The following is a 20,173-nucleotide window of genomic DNA, read 5'->3' on the forward strand; positions in this document are numbered from 1 at the left end:
ATGTTGTACTGTTTCCTGATTCATTTATTCATGATTACTGGGATAAATAGTGATCGTGATGAACATAAACATTATTTGTACAGTTCTTTAACAAACCGAAGAAATAATACTTTTACCAAAATATCCCGTAACATTAACCAAAACAGAGATTTTCTTTGTGATTTGTAGCTACATAGAGAGAAACAAACTTGAGTTATTGAATTTTCTTATCTTTAGTTATATATTATGCTCCATAGGTAGGCTATTTCACTGTGACAACATGTTAATACATTTACAAGGCAAATGCACACATAAAGGTAGCAACTGCAAAGGCTGGGAACAGTATTCATGTAATTCCTCTGTCTTCTAATTCTGTATATGGAGTGTTTAAGTCAAGTCAACAGCAAGAAGAAAAAAATAGTTACTTTGGATTAATTTACATGGCAAAATTCTTTTTTTTTTTTGTGCTCCAAGCCCTCAGGTTTATAAAACCAGCTCTATGTTTGATTATGCTTCACATGTCCCTGCTGCAGCCATAAGGGAGAGAAACAAAAAGGTGCTCTAAGAAACTCAGCCATAGTCACAGCTCCAGTTTATAGAGAAAGAAGAGATAGAGTTAAGAAAAAAAGGCCACCTGTTTTCTCAGAGGCAAGGAAGGATGGTATAACATCAATAAAGCTTTATAATAGCACTTAGCAACCAAGTCAAACCAAAAAGAACACCAGAGTGAATGAAAAAACAGATAACAAAGGAGAGAGGCAACTAGCTTAAAAAATGTGTCAGCCATTTTCTGTGAGCTTGCAGTTACACAAAGTGACAGGAGAGGGCATAAGAAGGAGTACCAGCAAAGGGAAATCAGGATGCGTAGGAAGAGGAGGAGACGATTCTTTGTGTAAGAAATGACAATGAAAAGATATGAAGACAAAGACACTGACTGAAGAACTGAGCTAGAAAATGGAAAGGATATGTGGAAAAGATGAAGATGAGAAGGAAACCAGATGCAGCTGAGAAAAGTGGGGTAATTGTAAGGAGAACAAAGGCAGGGGAAAAGAGAGAGGAGAGTGCAAGAAGAGTGTGTCGTATGAGCCATCATCGCTGATCTTCCACACCCCTGTCTCATTATGTTATTCATATGGTACTACATAGGATGGTGGGCAACACAGACAAATGTTTAGCTATGAAGAGACATGTAAACACACAAACACAAGTGTGTGTTTGTGTGTGTGTGGCTAGAGGGAATGACATAGCCTATAATCTTTCTAATAGCATGTTAAAATAATACTAGCACCAACCCTAAATGCCCACATTCCTGATTCATTTTTTATGACAGATGGTTCATCCAAAAATAAACCCAGCAGACCAACTTCATAAAATGAAAAGCTACATGTGGGATGAGATGACTCACGACCTGAATAGAAGAGCTCACTGCCTCATACTAAGAAAAATCACCCAGAGGAGCTAAATGTCCATTTCAAAAATACAAAGAATTCAAGGATGCTTTTTTCACACTATAGCTTTAATCACTGTTAAAAATGGGCTTTCTCACTGTGTCTGCATAATTGTATCAATGTCATGTGATCACACACACACACATACACACACACACACACACACTTGACTCACTGTGCATCTTTTCAGATACCACAGATTAATGTATCATACATCTGCACCCACACAGGCTGCGTGGTATGTGGCATATTTTTAATTGTAGCAAAACAAATACTACATATCAGGTGAAACTTAAAGTCCCAACTTTTAAAGAAAATAATAAGCAGTCTTGTTTGAGTTTGTGTTATTGCTTTTCTTTGGCGTAAATTTTAATAATTAAACTAATAAAACCTATTGTCACAGGACAATAGCTTGTGCCTGTGGTTTGTGTTGCATTAAACAATGTATAATTTTTGTTTTAAGAGAAAGTAGACAGGGAATATGGAGAGTGAAAGAGGGGTGTGACATGCAATGAAAAGCTTTCCCAGATCCCAGATTTCCCAGGTTGGCTCTCACTGCGGTATTGTATCACTTCCTGTTCCTGTTTCGGAGCACAGTGTTTTGCTGTCTGTTAGCTGTTATATCTGTATAACTCGATTTATCTGTATAATAACATATTTTAGTGTAATCTTCACCTACTTTAAATAGCATACTCTTTGCTGAATCACCTGTATTCACATTACTCACTTTATTTGTTTTTAGAAATTCGCTAGCTTAGCTCAGCTAGTAGCTTAGCCCTTAGCCGACTCACTACCAGCATGGCTTCTTCTCCTGTCTCTCCTGCACTTTCCTGCTCTGGGTGTCACATGTTTAGTTACTCCTCGGCCTCCTTTAGCAGTAACGGTACTTGTAATAAATGTAGTCTGTTCGTAGCTCTGGAGGCCAGGCTTTCTGAACTGGAGACTCGGCTCCGCACCCTGGAAAATCCTACATCTAGCCAGGCCCCTGTAGCGGGTGCGGACCATGGTAGCTTAGCCGCCGTTAGCTCCCCCCCAGCATGTCTGTGTAGATTCTCAGTCATCCAGGTCATAGTAGTCTCTGGAGCTTGAAAAAGGCGACTGGACTTCTTTTGTTTCTTGTAGACGTTTCACCTCTCATCCGAAGATGAGAGGTGAAACGTCTTCAAGAAACAAAAAGAAGTCTTTTTCAAGCTCCAGAGCTCCCCAGCAGATCCCGAGCAGCAGGGAAAACAGGCCGGCTGGGTGACGGTGAGGAGGAAGCGTAGTCCTAAGCAGAAGCCCCGGGTACACCACCAACCTGTTCACGTCTCTAACCGTTTTTCTCCACTCGGCGACACACCCGCCGAGGAACAAACTCTGGTTATTGGCGACTCTGTTTTGAGAAACGTGAAGCTAGAGACACCGGCGACCATAGTCAAATGTCTTCCAGGGGCCAGAGCAGGCGACATTCATGGAAATTTGAAACTGCTGGCTAAGGCTAATCGTAGATTTGGTAAGATCGTTATTCACGTCGGCAGTAATGACACCCGGTTACGCCAATCGGAGGTCACTAAAATTAATATTGACTCGGTGTGTAACTTTGCAAAAACAATGTCGGACTCTGTAGTTTTCTCTGGGCCCCTCCCCAATCAGACCAGGAGCGACATGTTTAGCCGCATGTTCTCCTTGAATCGCTGGCTGTCTGAGTGGTGTCCAAAAAATGACGTGGGCTTCATAGATAATTGGCAAAGTTTCTGGGGAAAACCTGGTCTTGTTAGGAGAGACGGCATCCATCCCACTTTGGATGGAGCAGCTCTCATTTCTAGAAATATGGCCAAATTTATTAACCCTCCTAAAAACTGACTACCCAGGGTTGAGACCAGGAAGCAGAGTTGCAGTCTTACACGCCTCTCTGCAGCTTCTCTCCTCCTGCCATCCCCCCAAAACCCCATCCCCATAGAGTCGGTGCCTGCTCCCAGACCACCAAAAACCAAAGCTAAAATCAGCAAAAAGCTATTTAAGCATAAAAATTCAAAAACAATAAATAATACAGCTTCATCAACTGCACCAAAAATAAAACAATTAAATGTGGATTGTTAAACATTAGGTCTCTCTCTTCCAAGTCCCTATTAGTAAATGATTTAATAATTGATCAACGTATTGATTTATTCTGCCTTACAGAAACCTGGTTACAGCAGGATGAATATGTTAGTTTAAATGAATCAACACCCCCGAGTCACAGTAACTGTCAGAATGCTCGAAGCACAGGTCGAGGAGGAGGATTAGCTGCAATCTTCAATTCCAGCTTATTAATTAATCAAAGACCCAGACAAAGTTTTCATTCTTTTGAAAGCCTGACTCTTAGTCTCGTCCATCCTAATTGGGAAAATCAAAAACCTGTTTTATTTGTTATTATCTATCGTCCACCTGGTCCTTACTCAGAGTTTCTGTCTGATTTCTCAGACTTTTTATCTGATTTAGTGCTCAGTTCAGATAAAATAATTATAGTGGGTGATTTTAACATCCATGTAGATGCTGAGAATGACAGCCTCAACACTGCATTTAATCTATTGTTAGATTCAATTGGCTTCTCTCAAAATGTAAAGGAGCCCACCCACCACTTTAATCATACTCTGGATCTTGTCCTAACATATGGCATAGAAACTGAAGACTTAACAGTATTCCCTGAAAGCCCCCTCCTGTCTGATCATTTCTTAGTAACATTTACATTTACTTTAATGGATTACACAGCAGTGGGGAATAAGTTTTATTACAGTAGAAGTCTTTCTGAAAGTGCTGTAACTAAGTTTAAGGATCTAATTCCTTCATTGTTATGCTCTTCAGTGCCATGTGCCAACACAGTGCAGAGCAGCTACCTAAACTCTGCTCCCAGTGAGGTCGATTATCTCGTCAATAGTTTTACATCCTCACTGCGTATAACTTTGGATACTGTGGCTCCTCTGAAAAGGAAAGCTTCAAATCAGAAGTGCCTGACTCCGTGGTATAATTCACAAACGCACAGCTTAAAGCAGATAACCCGAAAGCTGGAGAGGGAATGGCGTCTCACTAAATTAGAAGATGCTCATTTAGCCTGGAAAAAAGTTTGTTGCTCTATAAAAAAGCCCTCCGTAAAGCTAGGACATCTTGCTATTCATCATTAATTGAAGAAAATAAGAACAACCCCAGGTTTCTTTTCAGCACTGTAGCCAGGCTGACAAAGAGTCAGAGCTCTGTAGAGCCGAGTATTCCTTTCATTTTAACTAGTAGTGACTTCATGGATTTCTTTACAAATAAAATTTTAGACATTAGAGAAAAAATTATTCATAACCATCTCAAAGATTATTCTTCATGTTCGGCTGCTTTCAGCACTGCTGGTATTTGTTTAGACTCTTTTGCTCCAGTTGATCTTTCAGAGTTAACTTCAATAGTTACTTCCTCCAAACCAGCAACATGTTTGTTAGATCCCATTCCTACTAGACTGTTCAAAGAAGTCTTTCCAATTATTGATGCTTCAATCTTAAAAATGATCAATCAGTCTTTATTAGTTGGCTATGTACCACAGACCTTCAAGGTGGCTGTAATTAAACCTCTACTTAAAAAGCCATCACTTGACCCAGCTGTCTTAGCTAATTATAGGCCAATCTCCAACCTTCCTTTTCTCTCAAAGATTCTTGAAAGAGTAGTTGTAAAACAGCTAAACTGATCATCTGCTGAGGAACGGTTTATTTGAAGAGTTTCAGTCAGGTTTCAGAATTCATCACAGTACAGAAACAGCATTAGTGAAGGTTACAAATGATCTTCTTAGAGCCTCTGACAGTGGACTCATCTCTGTTTTTGTCCTGTTGGACCTCAGTGCAGCTTTTGATACTGTTGACCATAACATTTTATTACAGAGATTAGAGCTTGCTATAGGTATTAAAGGTACTGCACTGCAGTGGTTTGAATCATATTTATCTCATAGACTCCAATTTGTTCATGTAAATGGGGAGTCTTCTTCACACACTAAGGTTAATTATGGAGTTCCACAGGGTTCTGTGCTAGGACCAATTTTATTTACATTATACATGCTTCCCTTAGGCAGTATTATTAGAAAGCACTGCATCAATTTTCATTGTTATGCAGATGATACTCAGCTTTACCTATCACTGAAGCCAGATGACACACATCAATTAGTTAAACTGCAGGAATGTCTTAAAGATATTAAGGCCTGGATGACCTCTAATTTCCTGCTTCTAAATTCAGATAAAACTGAAATTCTTGTTCTCGGCCCCACAAATCTTAGAAACATGGTTGTATAAGCGCTTTGAGTGCTCTGATTGAGTAGAAAAGCGCTATATAAGAACTAGTCCATTTACCATTTACCATTTAACCAGATACTTACTCTGGATGGCATTACTTTGGCCTCCAGTAACACTGTGAGAAATCTTGGAGTCATTTTTGACCAGGATATGTCCTTCAATGCACATATTAAACAAATATGCAGGACCGCTTTTTTGCATTTGCGCAATATTTCTAAAATTAGAAATATCCTTTCTCAGAGTGATGCTGAAAAGCTCATTCATGCATTTATTACTTCTAGGGTGGACTATTGTAATTCATTATTATCAGGCTGTCCTAAAAGCTCCCCGAAAAGCCTTCAGCTGATCCAAAATGCTGCAGCTAGAGTACTGACAGGGACTAGAAAGAGAGAGCATATTTCTCCCATATTGGCTTCTCTTCATTGGCTCCCTTTAAATCTAGAATAGAATTTAAAATTCTTCTCCTCACCTACAAGGTCTTGAATGATCAGGCACCATCTTATCTCAAAGACCTCATAGTACCATATCACCCCAACAGAGCACTTCGCTCTCAGACTGCTGGCTTACTTGTGGTTCCTAGGATACTTAAGAGTAGAATGGGAGGCAGAGCCTTCAGCTTTCAGGTGCCTCTTCTGTGGAACCAGCTTCCAGCTTGGATTCGGGAGACAGACACCCTCTCTATTTTTAAGATTAGGCTTAAAACTTTATGATAAAGCTTATAGTTAGGACTGGATCAGGTGACCCTGAACCATCCCTTAGTTATGCTGCTATAGGCCTAGTCTGCTGGGGGGTTCACATAATGCACTGTTTCTCATTCACCTTATTTACTTTGTTTATACTCCACTCTGCATTTAATCATTAATTGATATTAATCTCTGGCTCTCTTCCACAGCATGTCTTTCTCTCCCCTCAGCCCAACCGGTCGCAGCAGATGACTGCCCCTCCCTGAGCCTGGTTCTGCTGGAGGTTTCTTCCTGTTAAAAGGGAGTTTTTCCTTTCCACTGTCGCCAAGTGCTTGCTCATAGGGGGTCGTTTTGACTGTTGGGTTTTCTCTGTATTATTGTAGGGTCTTTACCCACAATACAAAGCGCCTTGAGGCGACAGTTTGTTGTGATTTGGCGCTATATAATTAAAATTGAATTGAATTGAATTGAATCTACATTTTTAAGGTGGAAAAAAAAAAGAGTTGGATTCTGGTTATGTTAAATAATCCATTAGCACATATAAAGCTGGAATATTGAATATTGAATATTCAGAGAGAAATAAGAATACACAAGGTACTGACTTTAGCTAAGATGTTTAGTGAGGGAACTAGGCAAGGCAAATAGCCACACGGGGAAGAGGAACCCTGCAGCTAAAGATTGAACATTCAACATCTGATTCCATCCATGTGTGGCAACAAATAAGCACAGCATACGGTATTAATTAGACAAGTATATGTCATATGTGACTGTATACCCCATTTACCCCATTTACCCCACAGTGAGCAGTGCAAGGATAAGAAGACAATCCTCTTAGCAAGGCTGCATCCAATATTGAAACAGCCGATTCTGGATTTTCCTCATCCATTCATGCTTTTTCTCACAATTCACATCCCCCATTCCCTAAATCTAGATCTAAGGACACTTCATTATCCTGTTTTTAGGTTTGGTACAGGATCAATTTAAAGTGGCTTTTAAGCCAGCTGTGTCTTCACTAGTTTTCTGCTTAATGGCTGGCTGTCTTGCATGTATCCTTGCCCTGACCTGTCAGTCAGTTCAATCCTCCGAGCATGCCATGATGACCTAAGCACAGCAGCAGATGTTCTGGCTGTATGAGCACTGATGCCAAACAACAGCAGCACAGACCAGCATCTGTTCTGATTTCTGTTGATTCAGGAAAAAAGAGGAACAAACAACTTGTAAACACAGCACATGGCTAAGTGCACTTAACAAAGCTACCAAGCACTCTGCATTACAAGAAGCAGACATATACAGATAGACTTAAGTACTGTTCAGCATTATGGGTGTATTAAAATAACTATTGTTAGCAAAGTAAATCATTGTTAAGAGACTCTGACAGAGAGCAAATCATCAAAATGCAATGCTAAGTTCATGTTGTTAAGAAAGAAGCTCAAGGGAAATATAGAGATAGTGTATGCAGTGTATTTTAGTGTTTTATTCATTTTTGGTTTTTAGGGTAATGTTTTTAATGCTTAAAGAAGCTGACCCAGCTAAAACCCTGGAGAAAGGCCCCAGTGCATTGATTCAGCTGCAGCAGAGTGATTCTAAAATAAGAGTAGCAAGGTCCAACTTATGGGACTCATCCACAGAGGCGAGTCATGAGTCAATGGACTGAGAGATAATGAAACTGATGGCTTATATAACCAAGTGGTAGAAAGGAAAAAAGGTCAGACCTTTTCACGCAGTAGGAATGAAATACATAGGAGTGATGAAGACTTTTTTTTTTTTTTTTGCGCTAGTTGTCTTTATGATTTGCTGTGACTGAATGGTCAGATTTGCTGGACATGCAGATAAATTTGATTTGCAAGTCCCTTTATCAACGCTAAAGAAAGTCTGACCCAAATACTGAAGAGTATCAACTAGCTTGCACCAATTCACATTAAAGCTACACATGGCTCATCATGTTCTACAAATGACGAGCTAAAGGAGCTGTGCCAAGGAGTCTTGCCCCACAGTTGTGAATGCAGCCTGCAATTAATTTTTTCCCCCACTGACTCTGATTTTGCCCTGTTAGCCCAGAGGCAACTGAAAAAAAATCCAGGACATCTGCTTCTCAGGTTTCTAGTTGAATTATTGTGATTTTTATATAGTCTCCATCAAATAAGGTTATGAGTGGCTGAGTGGTTGAAACTGCAGTGAGTGTCATGTATTAAACATATGAAAAAGCAGGATTTAAAATTTCATAAACAAGACTCAAAGTTAGAGTTAAATAATTGAGTTTGAGTTGACATAGAAAGAGATGTCGCATCATTGTTCAGCCCTTCTCTGCCACTCTATGTTCAAAGTGCAGCACTACACAGAGATGAACAAACAGCTTATTGACAAAGAACGCTAAAAGCTGCACTGCAGCAGTGCTTGCTGACATGAACAACAGCAAACTCTTGACTTATCAACACCATATCACCTAAATGTCTGCAAAGAAGAAATACTGATATGAACACAAGCACTCACCAGTGCCACAAACACACAGGAAAAGTACATATAGTATTAGCCCAGGTACCAAATTGTTCAGCAACCTCTGGAAGACGTGCACATTATGTACCTCAGTTCAAGACTAATAGTTAAAGTGTTAATTCAGTTTCTCCACAGAGCCACATCAATTATTCTGTTGTGAAAAAATAAATCTCAGTCAACTGTAAGTGACTGCACTTTAAAAATAAAAATAAAATCAATGAATCAAAAAACAAATGACAAAAAGTAATGACACTCTGAATCTACTCAGTATTGTCAGCAAAAAATATAATTAAAAACATGCGAGGTGTAAGGGCTTATGTAAGGACTTTCAACTACAGGGGAAATGAAACAAAGTTAAGCAACATTAGCAGGAGTTGCAGTGAATAAAACTCAAGATGTAGCATTAAGAGAAACAAAGTAAGTAGAGATTTTGCAAAGTTTGCAGAGCAGTGTTGTATTTTTAAAGTGCCTTTTCCTCTAATAAAAAGCATTCCATTGCCTTTATCCCTTTCTTGTATGTTTTCGCCTGCTGGTGTATGTGTGTTTTCCACTGAGGACTGCAGAATCACAGATGTGTTGAGTTGCTTAACAGGAAGAAGGTCTTTGCTCAGCCAAGACATCTTGACCTTGCTCCACTGAGAAATAAAGCATACTGACTGCAAATGAAAATAATGAATTTGGGTGAATTCCCCTGGACATGGGACATTTAGTTAAAACAACCAGATTGATTCTACCAGCTATAGGATGTTTATGTGATAAGATTCCTGTACAAAAAGTATGCCTCCAGTCATTTTGGGCCTGCTGAAGACTGATGCCTTGCTTCTCTGTAATAAAGGCCTACTGTTAAGAAAGTTCTGTCTGCTGCAATATGACTTTCTACAACAGCAGCATCGGAGAAAAGGCTAAAGTCAGAAAAAACAGAATAAAAAAACAATATCTGTTCTTATAAAATAAAAATAAAGCATTCATTTTATGTACTACATGGTATCCTGAACAAGAAAAAAGTGATACAGTCACTAAAATTAGTCCTACTGTTAAACAATGAAACAAAAAACTTTAACATTAAAAGCACAGACAGGTATAATGAGTAATATTGTTCACTTTGTTACACTGCTGCTCAGACACCTTGGGTTATGGCATTCATGTGAATGTAACGTTACCTATAGCACCCACCTTAACATCAATACAGAGCAAGCACACCCCCTGATGTCAGTAACACCCCCAGAGGTTGCAGCCTGCCCCAGCAGGACAATGGACCCCACCACTGTGCAAAAACTGCTTAGTGATTGTGGGAAGAACGTCACAAAGAGCCCAAGGTGTTGATCCACCCTACAAACTCCCCCAGTCCTTGTCTGCTCCTTTATTTCCTGAATCAGGGTATGTAATCTGTACAAAGGAACACAGGGTGAGATCATATGCATGTTGTAAGCTGTCATCTGTACCAGTTGCATCCCTGTGGTGAACATTTAGTCTGGAGCTCTTAGGGACAATTTTCTAGTTTATGAAACACATGAGAGTTTACTTGGAAGAAACTTATAAATCACTAAAACAAGCCATTGAAATATTGCAAATAATTTTTACTCAGTGCAGGGCATCTGATATTTGATGCAGGACATCTGGTATTTGGTTTTCAGCTTGACATAATGGTCTCACAGTTGGTTTACCTATGTTTCTCTCTGTCAGTCACCAAGGGAGTGTGTTCTCCTTATGCTCTGTTTTCTTGTTCTTTACTTCTCTCATTATCCATACACCCCCCCATCCCATTTTTCTGTGAAAATGCTTTTCATTGAAGAGGATTAGGCATAGTATGTGAAAACCTGCGTTATGATGTTGCATGTGTGTCTATGGGCACAAGTGTGCATGTGTGAAGTGTGAACATAAAGATGGTAGCTGTTTTTGCTGTACTGCACTATGTGTGCAAATTAGATTACCATCACTGCTGTTGACCTCGATGCGAGTGGCGGCATCCTCATACAAAGCTGGAGCAATAAGGGAGAATGTGCCCTACTGACACACAACAGCACATGCAGCATCCACTGCCATGACCCTACAGGCATGAAACACAGCAGCACACAGCTTAAGAGCATGTGGCATAACCAGAGATGAGAAAGATTGCAGAAAGCAAGTCAGAGAACGACCGGGACATAAAGAAGTGCACCGTATGAAGGAGGAGAGGAAGGTCAGAAAGAAGAAAGTGGGAAAAGGAGGCCAAGAGAGGGAAGGGGGAAGGGAACAACCGAGAGCTGTAGCAGTATGAAAGGGGAAAGAACGAGAGAGTGAGAGCAAGACCAAGAGATAGATAGAGAGAGAGAGAGAGAGAGAGAGAGAGAGAGAGAGAGCAGCTGCAAAAACAGAGGCAGGATAAGCAGTCTTCAGAGCAGAGGCAGAATGGGGAGTACTGCATAGAATTATATAGCAGTTGAACACACATGTTACTGTATCTAACAAAAGAAGGCCAAATACAACAAATGGAATGTGAAACAAAACAGACGGGGTTTTTTTTTTAACTGTTTTCATAAAATGTAAATGAGGGGATACTGTAGGTGCAGAAAAAGAAAGAAATCAAAGACAAGGACAGTGAAGTGTGAGATGACTGCTGAGTTGTCAGCATTTTATGTGTAAATGCAGAAGAGAAGCCACAAAAAATAAGGTAAATTATCTCAAGCTGCTGAAATGACTACACAGAATAAATAACTCCTGCTGTACACAATTGCTTTCTTACAGCTTTCCCTATTACAATGAATACAGTTTAATGAGGAACATACTCTCACCTATTTTATAAATGCAACATACACACTGAGGTCATTGCACTGTGGATGATATTTTGTGGAGACACTCAGCATGTAAACACAATTGCACAGACCTGCTGAGCTAGCCAAGCAAACAGACAAAGCCACTGGAGCAAGCAGCCACACCCCCACAGAAGAGAGCATACAGAATGAAAACTGCATACAGTTTACAGTCTCCTTGATCCTGCTGATTTTAATGAAAATTAAAATTAGCAAGATCAAACAGTAGAAGTACATTTTTTTCAGCTGTTGTTGCAATAGTAATACACACATTAACATGTGTTGATTTATCATATAACCAAGGTGCATCCCACATGCTTGCATTATAGTAACTGCAGCACATCTTCTCCTCTTTCCATCTATTTGTTATTAAATTATTAAAAAGCAAACTATCATGGCACAGAAAAAAAAGACTATAATTCTTTAAAATACATGCAATCAGCTCACAGTCTGTGCGTTCCAATGACATTTCCATGCACTTGTTAGTTTTAATGAGATGCACTCATTTTTAATTGCATCTTTTCTGGGCATCTGCTGTCCAGGCACAGCTTAGCACTACTACCGTACTGCAACACACACAATGCCTGAATTCAGTCTCTCTCACACCCACACACGGACACAAGCACATAAAATATTCATTCACGCACACATACATAGAGAGGGCGAAATAGAGCTAAATAAATCTGGACACATGAACTGCAGAGAAAGTGTGTCTACCCTCTCTTACTCAGAATCTGAACTGATCATTTGCCTCCTTGTATTTATACACTCCTCTAGCTTGCTGCTTTATATCACATGCTGCTCAGTGGGTTATACCATATACCATCAGCTTTCAGCACAGACATATTTATTGATACTTCAAATATGCTTTTTTTTGTGTGATTTGTTTCCGAGGTAGGAAATCTAAAGTTGACCTAGTTATTTGGGAGAATAGATTGTCCCCCATACTACAAAGTATCTAATTAAAAGCTATTTTAAGCTTTATTCCCACCTTCACTATTTCTTCAATATCTGCACCATCTGCTGCTTGGTTTACAGTGATGAATCCAGCATCATAATCTACATGTTTGTTTATAAATAAACCAATTCTCATTAAATATTGTGAGGTTTCTACAGACGAGCTGTACAAAAGCCACATCCCCTCCCCCTACTCTGTTCTACTCATTTCCACATCCCTCCCTCATTCATCCTCTTCCACTGCTGTTGCTAAGACCACTGAGTGCATGTTAGTCTGTGGAAACCAGTAGAGTCTGAGAGGTGGATCTCCCAGTGTGTTGCTATGGGCAACACAGTGTTCAAAGGAGAATCAGCCCGGAAGTCTAGCTTGCAGACCTTCACACATGTGATAAAATATGACCTATTTTTTGTGAGTCAAAAGGGATCATGCATTCTGAAGCTTGTAGTGTGCTGGATATATATTCTTCTATATCACTATTTTTCAAGTCCAAAGCACAACAAGCCAATCAAATAAAAGATATCAAAAATGAATACTGCTTGCTTTTCAGTGCTGGAATGAAATCAGATTCTTGCTGAAGCAACCCCACCTGACTGGCTGCACATTGTGATGCACTGCACACCCGCCTCAGGCTCTCTCAGCTCCTCTCTGGCTTAACTCCAACCGTTCTTGGCCCACTGAATCACCTCAACAGCATCAGCAGGCACAGACCTCAAGAAATCTCCTAGCCAATCATTCACTTTAAACACATGTAACATCTCTCATAGACAGGATAGATATATAGATGCAATATAAGAAGAGGGGAAAAAACAAGCATGTGCAACGCAAAGGTTGCAGTTTCTCTAAACTCAGACATAAGTACATGTGAAACACACTAGTGTGTGTTTTTCAAGTGACTACCTGGATATTTGTGCATTACAAACATTACCGAAAGCCAGATGAGGTAGCTCAAATATTGAATATTTAAAAAACAAAACAAGCTTTAACACTTTATGTAGGAGCAACCATTCCTGTATATATTTGTTTCAAATCACATTTGATGTTTTCAGAATAAGCTAAAACAGAAGGTCAGCGGTTACTGATATGAACCATTTTTAAAAATGGAGTCCAATTTTTTTCACTACTCTAGAGTGGGTTAGATGTCATTACATACAGCAGCATCTCCTGTTCATGACAAATTTGATGAGCTAAAAGTACACAGCATTAAAAGGAATAAAATAAAGGCTTTAGTATTTTCTTGAGATTGATTAGATGTTAAACTTTAAAAGGACAGTATTAAGGTATGGATGTGACATACTGCAGGTAAATTTGGTTATCAGTGAACAGTCTGGACTGTGTGAGAACCTACAGTGCAACCACATGTAAACCAGAAACTAAACCCGGCTCCTCATTTCATACAGGGATTCATTTCATGTGCTTATCAATTTCTGTCCAGTAGCTTATTCAGACGTATTTTAGTGGGATCAATTTCTCATCCCTTGTTAGCATTAATACCATAAATACCTTGAAATAAAGTTGTCTTTCTTACCTCTTCAGATGTACGTCTCCTATCAGGAAGCACAAGGGTATTTGCATGACTACCCGGAACTATAGTAGATCCTATACTCATTCTGGGTCCAACTAACATGTAACGTTTCTCTCCTGATCTGTACTGGATGCTGTGACATAGTGTCCCATCATAATTAGTCTCTGGCAGATATTTAGAACTATAGTCTGTTGATTTAGAGCACTGCATTGCAATCAGCACGACAACACTGACGAGAAAAAGCACAGAAACTGAGCCCAAAGTTATCATGAGGTAAAGGGTTACATTATTGTCCTCATCATCTTTTGTTGCACTTTTAACATCAGAAGCTGCAAAAGCCTCTTTGGGCTCCACAAGTTTGACAATCACAGTAGCTGTTGCTGAGAGAGAAACGTTGCCATTGTCTTTGACCAGTATGACCAGTTTATGCTCAGCCTCGTCTGTCTCTGTGAATGAGCGAAGTGTTCTGATCTGTCCTGTATAGCGGTCCAAACCAAAGAGACTGTGGTCAGTAACTTGCTGCAGTGAAAAGAGCAACCAGCCGTTATATCCTATATCAGCGTCATAGGCTCTGACTTTAGTCACCAAGTGTCCTGCATTGACATTGCGGGGAATCTCTTCCACACCTTCAGCAGAACCATTGGAGCTGAGTGGATACAGGATGACTGGAGCGTTGTCGTTCTGATCCAGAATGAACACGTTGACTGTGACGTTGTTGCAGAGTGATGGAGTTCCAGAATCTGTGGCAACAACTTGGAACTGGAACATTTTCAGTGTTTCAAAATCAAAACTTGTCAGTGCCACAATCTCTCCATTTTCAGAGTTTATGTTTAGAAATGATGTTAATTTTTCATACCCACGTCTCACAATATTGTATGATATACGAGCATTATCTCTGTCATCATCATCATGAGCACTGACAGAAAATAAAGAGCCTCCAGCAGAATTATTCTCAGTAACATAAAAAATATATGGGTTTGTTGAAAATTCTGGACTGTTGTCATTCACATCTGATATTGTCACAGTTATTGACCTGTGAGATGACAAAGGCTGTTCCCCAGCATCTTTTGCAACTATTGTTACATGATACTTGGACTGATGCTCTCTATCCAGCAATGATTTGGTGACTAAAGAGTACATATTTTCTTGTAATGAAGGTGTTAATGTGAAAGGTACATCCTGACTTACAGAACAGATCACTTTTCCATTTACACCTGAATCCTTATCATTCACACTTATCAATGCTACTGTTGTTCCAGGCTTGGAGTCCTCAGGGACTGCACTTGAAAATGATGTCACCTCAATTTCAGGTGTGTTGTCATTTAAGTCCACAATAGTTATTTTAACACTTTTTTCTGTTGCCAAGGGGACTGGTCCTTTATCTGAAGCTTTAATGTCAATTTGATATCTATCCTTTGCTTCAAAGTCTATGAGCCCTTTGACAAAAATTTCACCTGTACTGCTATCAACTTCAAAAAGCTGACGTAATTTGTCATTTACATTGTTCCCAAATGAATAAATAACTTCGCCATTTAAACCATCATCTAAATCTGTGGCATTTACTTGTATGATAGTTGTGCCAATAGGTGAATTTTCATCAAGTACAGCAGTGTATGTCTCTCTGGCAAAAACTGGCATATTATCATTCACATCCAAAACATTAACAGTAATTTCCATCGTTCCTGATCTAGCGGGCTTTCCTCCATCAACTGCTGTTAGGAGTAATCTGTGAATTCGCGCAGCCTCTTTGTCGAGCGCTTTGTGTAAAAACAAAACCGGTATTTTGCCATCCTCTTCTCTATCTTTAACTTCCAAACGAAAATGGTCATTTTGGCTGAGTTTATACTGTTGAATAGAAAACATGTCGCTATCTGGATCGCGGGCGCCTTGTAGCTGAAATCGCGCCCCAGGTAAAGCAGATTCTGATATCTCTAAATGCGTCTCGTTGATGCTGAAAGTGGGAGAGTGGTCATTCGCATCTAAAACCTCAATGCCGACGTAGTGTACCTCTAAAGGATTCTCCAGCACAGTCTTTATGTTTAGAATACAGGTGGCTATCCGTTCACACACCTCTTCTCTGTCTATTTTTCGGTTAACGTGTAAAATCCCATTATTGTTGAGTTGAAACAGGGGTTCAGTTGATCCAGAAACGATGCGAAATCCTCTAGCATGCAAAGCAGTGTGATCCAGCCCTAAATCTTTAGCGACATTCCCAACAACAGAACCCACGGTAAGCTCTTCAGGGATGGAGTATCGCAGCTGTGCGGAAGAAGAATTCAAAATAAGAGCCAAAGACACAATAAAGATGACCAGGCGCTCCAACAATGCCCCGCGTCCTCGTCGTGCCATGCCGAATTCAAAGATAAAGCAAAATAAAAGGAATAGGACGGTTAAACATTTAAATATGGAATTACACCGAAAAGCCGGAACTGATGAAAGCCAAAGATTCCAGGATACCAAAACATAATGTTGCGGATGGATCAAAGATTTAAAGCCATCGCCCTAAAGCACAAGTGCATCCTGGCCCAAAATACTGTAGCACTACACTACTGACGTAGAGGACGTACAGTCGGGAGTCGTTCATTTTCACACGCAGTGACACCAAGCGAGCTGATGTTACAGTGCAAATAAATTCTTAGTGATAAATCTTATCTTTTGCCGCGTTTATAGTGTTTAAACGCTTCAGTTGCCTGATGAGTAGACAAGCAAAAACATGGGAAAAGTGCACTCCACATCAATTCAAAATACACTTTCCATTAAATTAAATTCAAATCCATTTTATTTAGATAGCGCCAAACCACACGCATCAAGGCGGCTGAAATGCACAATTATACAGATTGAACACCGGTGTTGTGCCAAAAAGTGATCATCTGCCAAAAAGTGATTGCCAGAAAATGATTGCCTGTACTTAAACTGTTGTAAATGACTTGCTGACCTATAATCTGTGAAAAATATGTCAAACATATCGCTCGTGAATGATATTAAGTAATTTTGAGTGAGGAGTACTAATATTAATTTTACTTAATGGGATATTGCAATTCAGAGAAACATTCTTACCTCCCCAGATGCCCCTCTCCGGTCAGGAAGCACAAGGGTATTTGCATGGCTACCCGGAACTATAGTAGATCCTATACTCATTCTGGGTCCAACTAACATGTACCGCTTCTCTCCTGATCTGTACTGGATGCTGTGACACAGTGTCCCATCATAATTAGTCTCTGGCAGATATTTAGAAGTATAGTCTGTGGATTTGGAGCACTGCATTGCAATCAGCACTATGATGCTGACGAGAAAAAGCACAGAAACTGAGCCCAAAGTTATCATGAGGTAGAAAGTCACATTATTGTCCTCATCATCTTTTGCTGTACTTTTAACATCAGAAGCTGCAAAAGCCTCTTTGGGCTCCACAAGTTTGACAATCACAGTAGCTGTTGCTGAGAGAGAAACGTTGCCATTGTCTTTGACCAGTATGACCAGTTTATGCTCAGCCTCGTCTGTCTCTGTGAATGAGCGAAGTGTTCTGATCTGTCCTGTGTAGCGGTCCAAACCAAAGAGACTGTGGTCAGTAACTTGCTGCAGTGAAAAGAGCAACCAGCCGTTATATCCGATATCAGCATCATAGGCTCTGACTTTAGTCACCAATTGTCCTGTGTTGACATTGCGAGGAACCTCCTCCACACCTTCAGCAGAGCCGTTGGAGCTGAGTGGATAGAGGATGACTGGAGCGTTGTCGTTCTGATCCAGAATGAACACTTTGACTGTGACGTTGCTGCTGAGCGACGGAGTTCCAGAATCTGAGGCGACAACTTGGAACTGGAAAGTTTTCAGTGTTTCAAAATCAAAACTTTTTAACGCCATAATAGCGCCACTTTCTGAGTTAATATTTAAAAGCAAACCAATGCTTCCTTCACTGTTGTCTCGATGAATGTGATATGAAATACGGGCATTATCACTTTCATCAGAATCAGAAGCCTTAACTGAAAATAATAGTGCCGTTAAATCATTATTTTCGGTAATGTAAAATATATAGGGACTCAGTGAAAACTGAGGCCTGTTGTCGTTCACATCTGATATCGCCACAGTTATTGTCTTTTCACTTGAAAGTGATGGGACACCAGCATCCTTCGCAACAACTGTAAGTTCATAAAAAGACTTTTCTTCTCTGTCCAGTAGTGAGGTGGTCACTATAGCGTTCATATTATCTTGCAAGGATGGCGAAATAGCAAAAGGAACATCGTCCAGTATGAAGCAGGAAACTTTCCCATTGGAGCCTGAATCTAAATCATTCACGCTGATCAAAGCTACTGTTGTTCCAATCCTACAGTCCTCGGGAACTGACTTGGAAAACGATGTAACTTCAATCTCAGGGGGGTTATCGTTCAGGTCGATTACTCTTATAATCACACTTTTGTCTGTTGATAAAGGGATATTGCCTTTATCGGAGGCTCGTATATCAATTTCATAGCGTTTATTTTCTTCATAATCAATTTCACCGGTAACTTTAATTTCGCCCGTGCTCGAGTCTATGTTAAATAATTTTTGCAGTTTGATTGCCACTTCCTTACCAAACGAGTAAACAATTTCACTGTTTCCGCCCATATCTAAATCTGTCGCATTAACCTGAAGAACCAGCGTGCCAGGCGCTGCATTTTCATTTAACGTAACGGAGTATGCATCCTGTGTAAAAACAGGTGCGTTGTCATTAACATCGAGTACCTCAATTAGTATTTCTGTTGTTCCAGACCTGGCCGGCCTCCCACCATCAATGGCTGTAAGGAGAAGCTTGTGTTCTCTCGCAGCCTCTCTATCTAACTGCTTCTGTAAAACCAGAAAGGGCATTTTACCTTGATCTCTCTCCTTAACCTCCAAACGAAAGTGATCACTGTGACTTAGTTTATACTGCTGAACAGAGAACTGGCTACCGTCTGGGTCACGTGCAGGTTGCAGCTGAAATCTTGCACCCGGTAATGTCGATTCAAATATTTCAAGTCGTTTCTCTTTCTCTGGAAAGACGGGAGAGTGGTCGTTTACATCCAACACTTCTATGACCACATAATGGATTTCAAGAGGATTTTCTAGAACTGTTTTCAGGTTTATTACACAATCGCTGCTTCGTTCACAAATCTCTTCCCTGTCCACTTTCCTACTGACATACAGGAGACCGTCGTCTTGATTCAAATGAAAAAGGGGTTCAGTTGAACTGCCAACAATGCGGTACTTTCTCTCTTTCAGCGTAACCTTATCAATCCCCACGTCTTTCGCAATGTTCCCAACAACATTTCCTTCTTTTACCTCTTCAGAGATCGAATACCTGATCTGAGCCGAGGCTTCGCTCCAAAGCATTACCAAAGCCCCCATGCAGACTATGTATCTCCATCGTTCGATCCACGCCGGGCGTCCTCTTTGTTCCATTATGTACAGGATAAAATTATGACTGCAGGTTCTAATATTGTGTCGTTTACAACCAAAATGCAGTCGGATTAATTTCCCAACTGAGCTCCATCCCTTAAACGTTCGTGTACACGACACCGGAAAACAAAGATCTAGTTTCGTGTTCAAGCCCTTTGCATGGAATGCCAAACTACAGGGTTGGGCTAACTGGTGACGACAAAAAAACACTAGACAACATCTGTAATTACACCGACACCATGCGATGCGCAACGTTATTGCAGCACCATCCATCTAAAAATATAGTAAAATCAACAAAATACACACACACACAAAAGATACATTTGGCAACTGAGACAGGGAAGCCATTGGTATGCTAAGAATGAGATATGTTAACAATGAATACCTGATTTGCCCGCGTGTCTTCCCCTGTATCTTTCCCCCATTACCTGTCTCTCTCCACTGTCTACAAAAGCCGCTGTGGCCAAAAACGCAACAAAAAAAATAAAAATTATTATTATTTGTAAGGTTCCTTCTTCAGCGATCTATATAGCTTATTTCTGCATTATTTCTAATAAAACGGCTCCCAATGATAGAACTTTCAGCACTACGGACAGCAACATTTCCGACCACAGG

The 20,173-nt window shown here is 40.1% G+C and overlaps 2 protein-coding genes across 10 annotated transcripts in view; both read right to left on the reverse strand.

Annotated features, from left to right (window-relative positions):
- The window catches only part of LOC115787293 (protocadherin alpha-C2-like), a 195,950-nt gene that overhangs the window by 125,289 nt on the left and 50,488 nt on the right, over positions 1 to 20,173 (reverse strand). Inside the window, exon 1 of one of the 9 annotated variants that reach the window (XM_030739950.1) lies at positions 14,153 to 16,572. The exons of the other annotated variants lie outside the window; for them this stretch is intronic. Coding sequence (XP_030595810.1) covers positions 14,153 to 16,498 — 2,346 coding nt within the window. The 5' untranslated portion in view covers positions 16,499 to 16,572. Of the gene's footprint in view, positions 1 to 14,152; positions 16,573 to 20,173 lie in introns of those variants that run through there. 9 annotated transcript variants of the gene reach the window in all.
- LOC115787090 (protocadherin alpha-6-like) lies at positions 17,189 to 19,690 on the reverse strand. The gene has a single exon (XM_030739662.1). It carries the CDS (start codon positions 19,559 to 19,561, stop codon positions 17,189 to 17,191), a length of 2,373 nt encoding a protein of 790 aa, XP_030595522.1. The 5' UTR covers positions 19,562 to 19,690.

The sequence above is a fragment of the Archocentrus centrarchus genome, chromosome 10 (assembly GCF_007364275.1).
Source record: "Archocentrus centrarchus isolate MPI-CPG fArcCen1 chromosome 10, fArcCen1, whole genome shotgun sequence".
NCBI classification, from domain to species: domain Eukaryota; kingdom Metazoa; phylum Chordata; class Actinopteri; order Cichliformes; family Cichlidae; genus Archocentrus; species Archocentrus centrarchus.

What these genes read in the sequence shown, in the direction of transcription:
- LOC115787090 (XM_030739662.1), bottom strand. Translation starts at nt 19,561, where the DNA reads ATGGAACAAAGAGGACGCCCGGCGTGGATCGAACGATGGAGATACATA.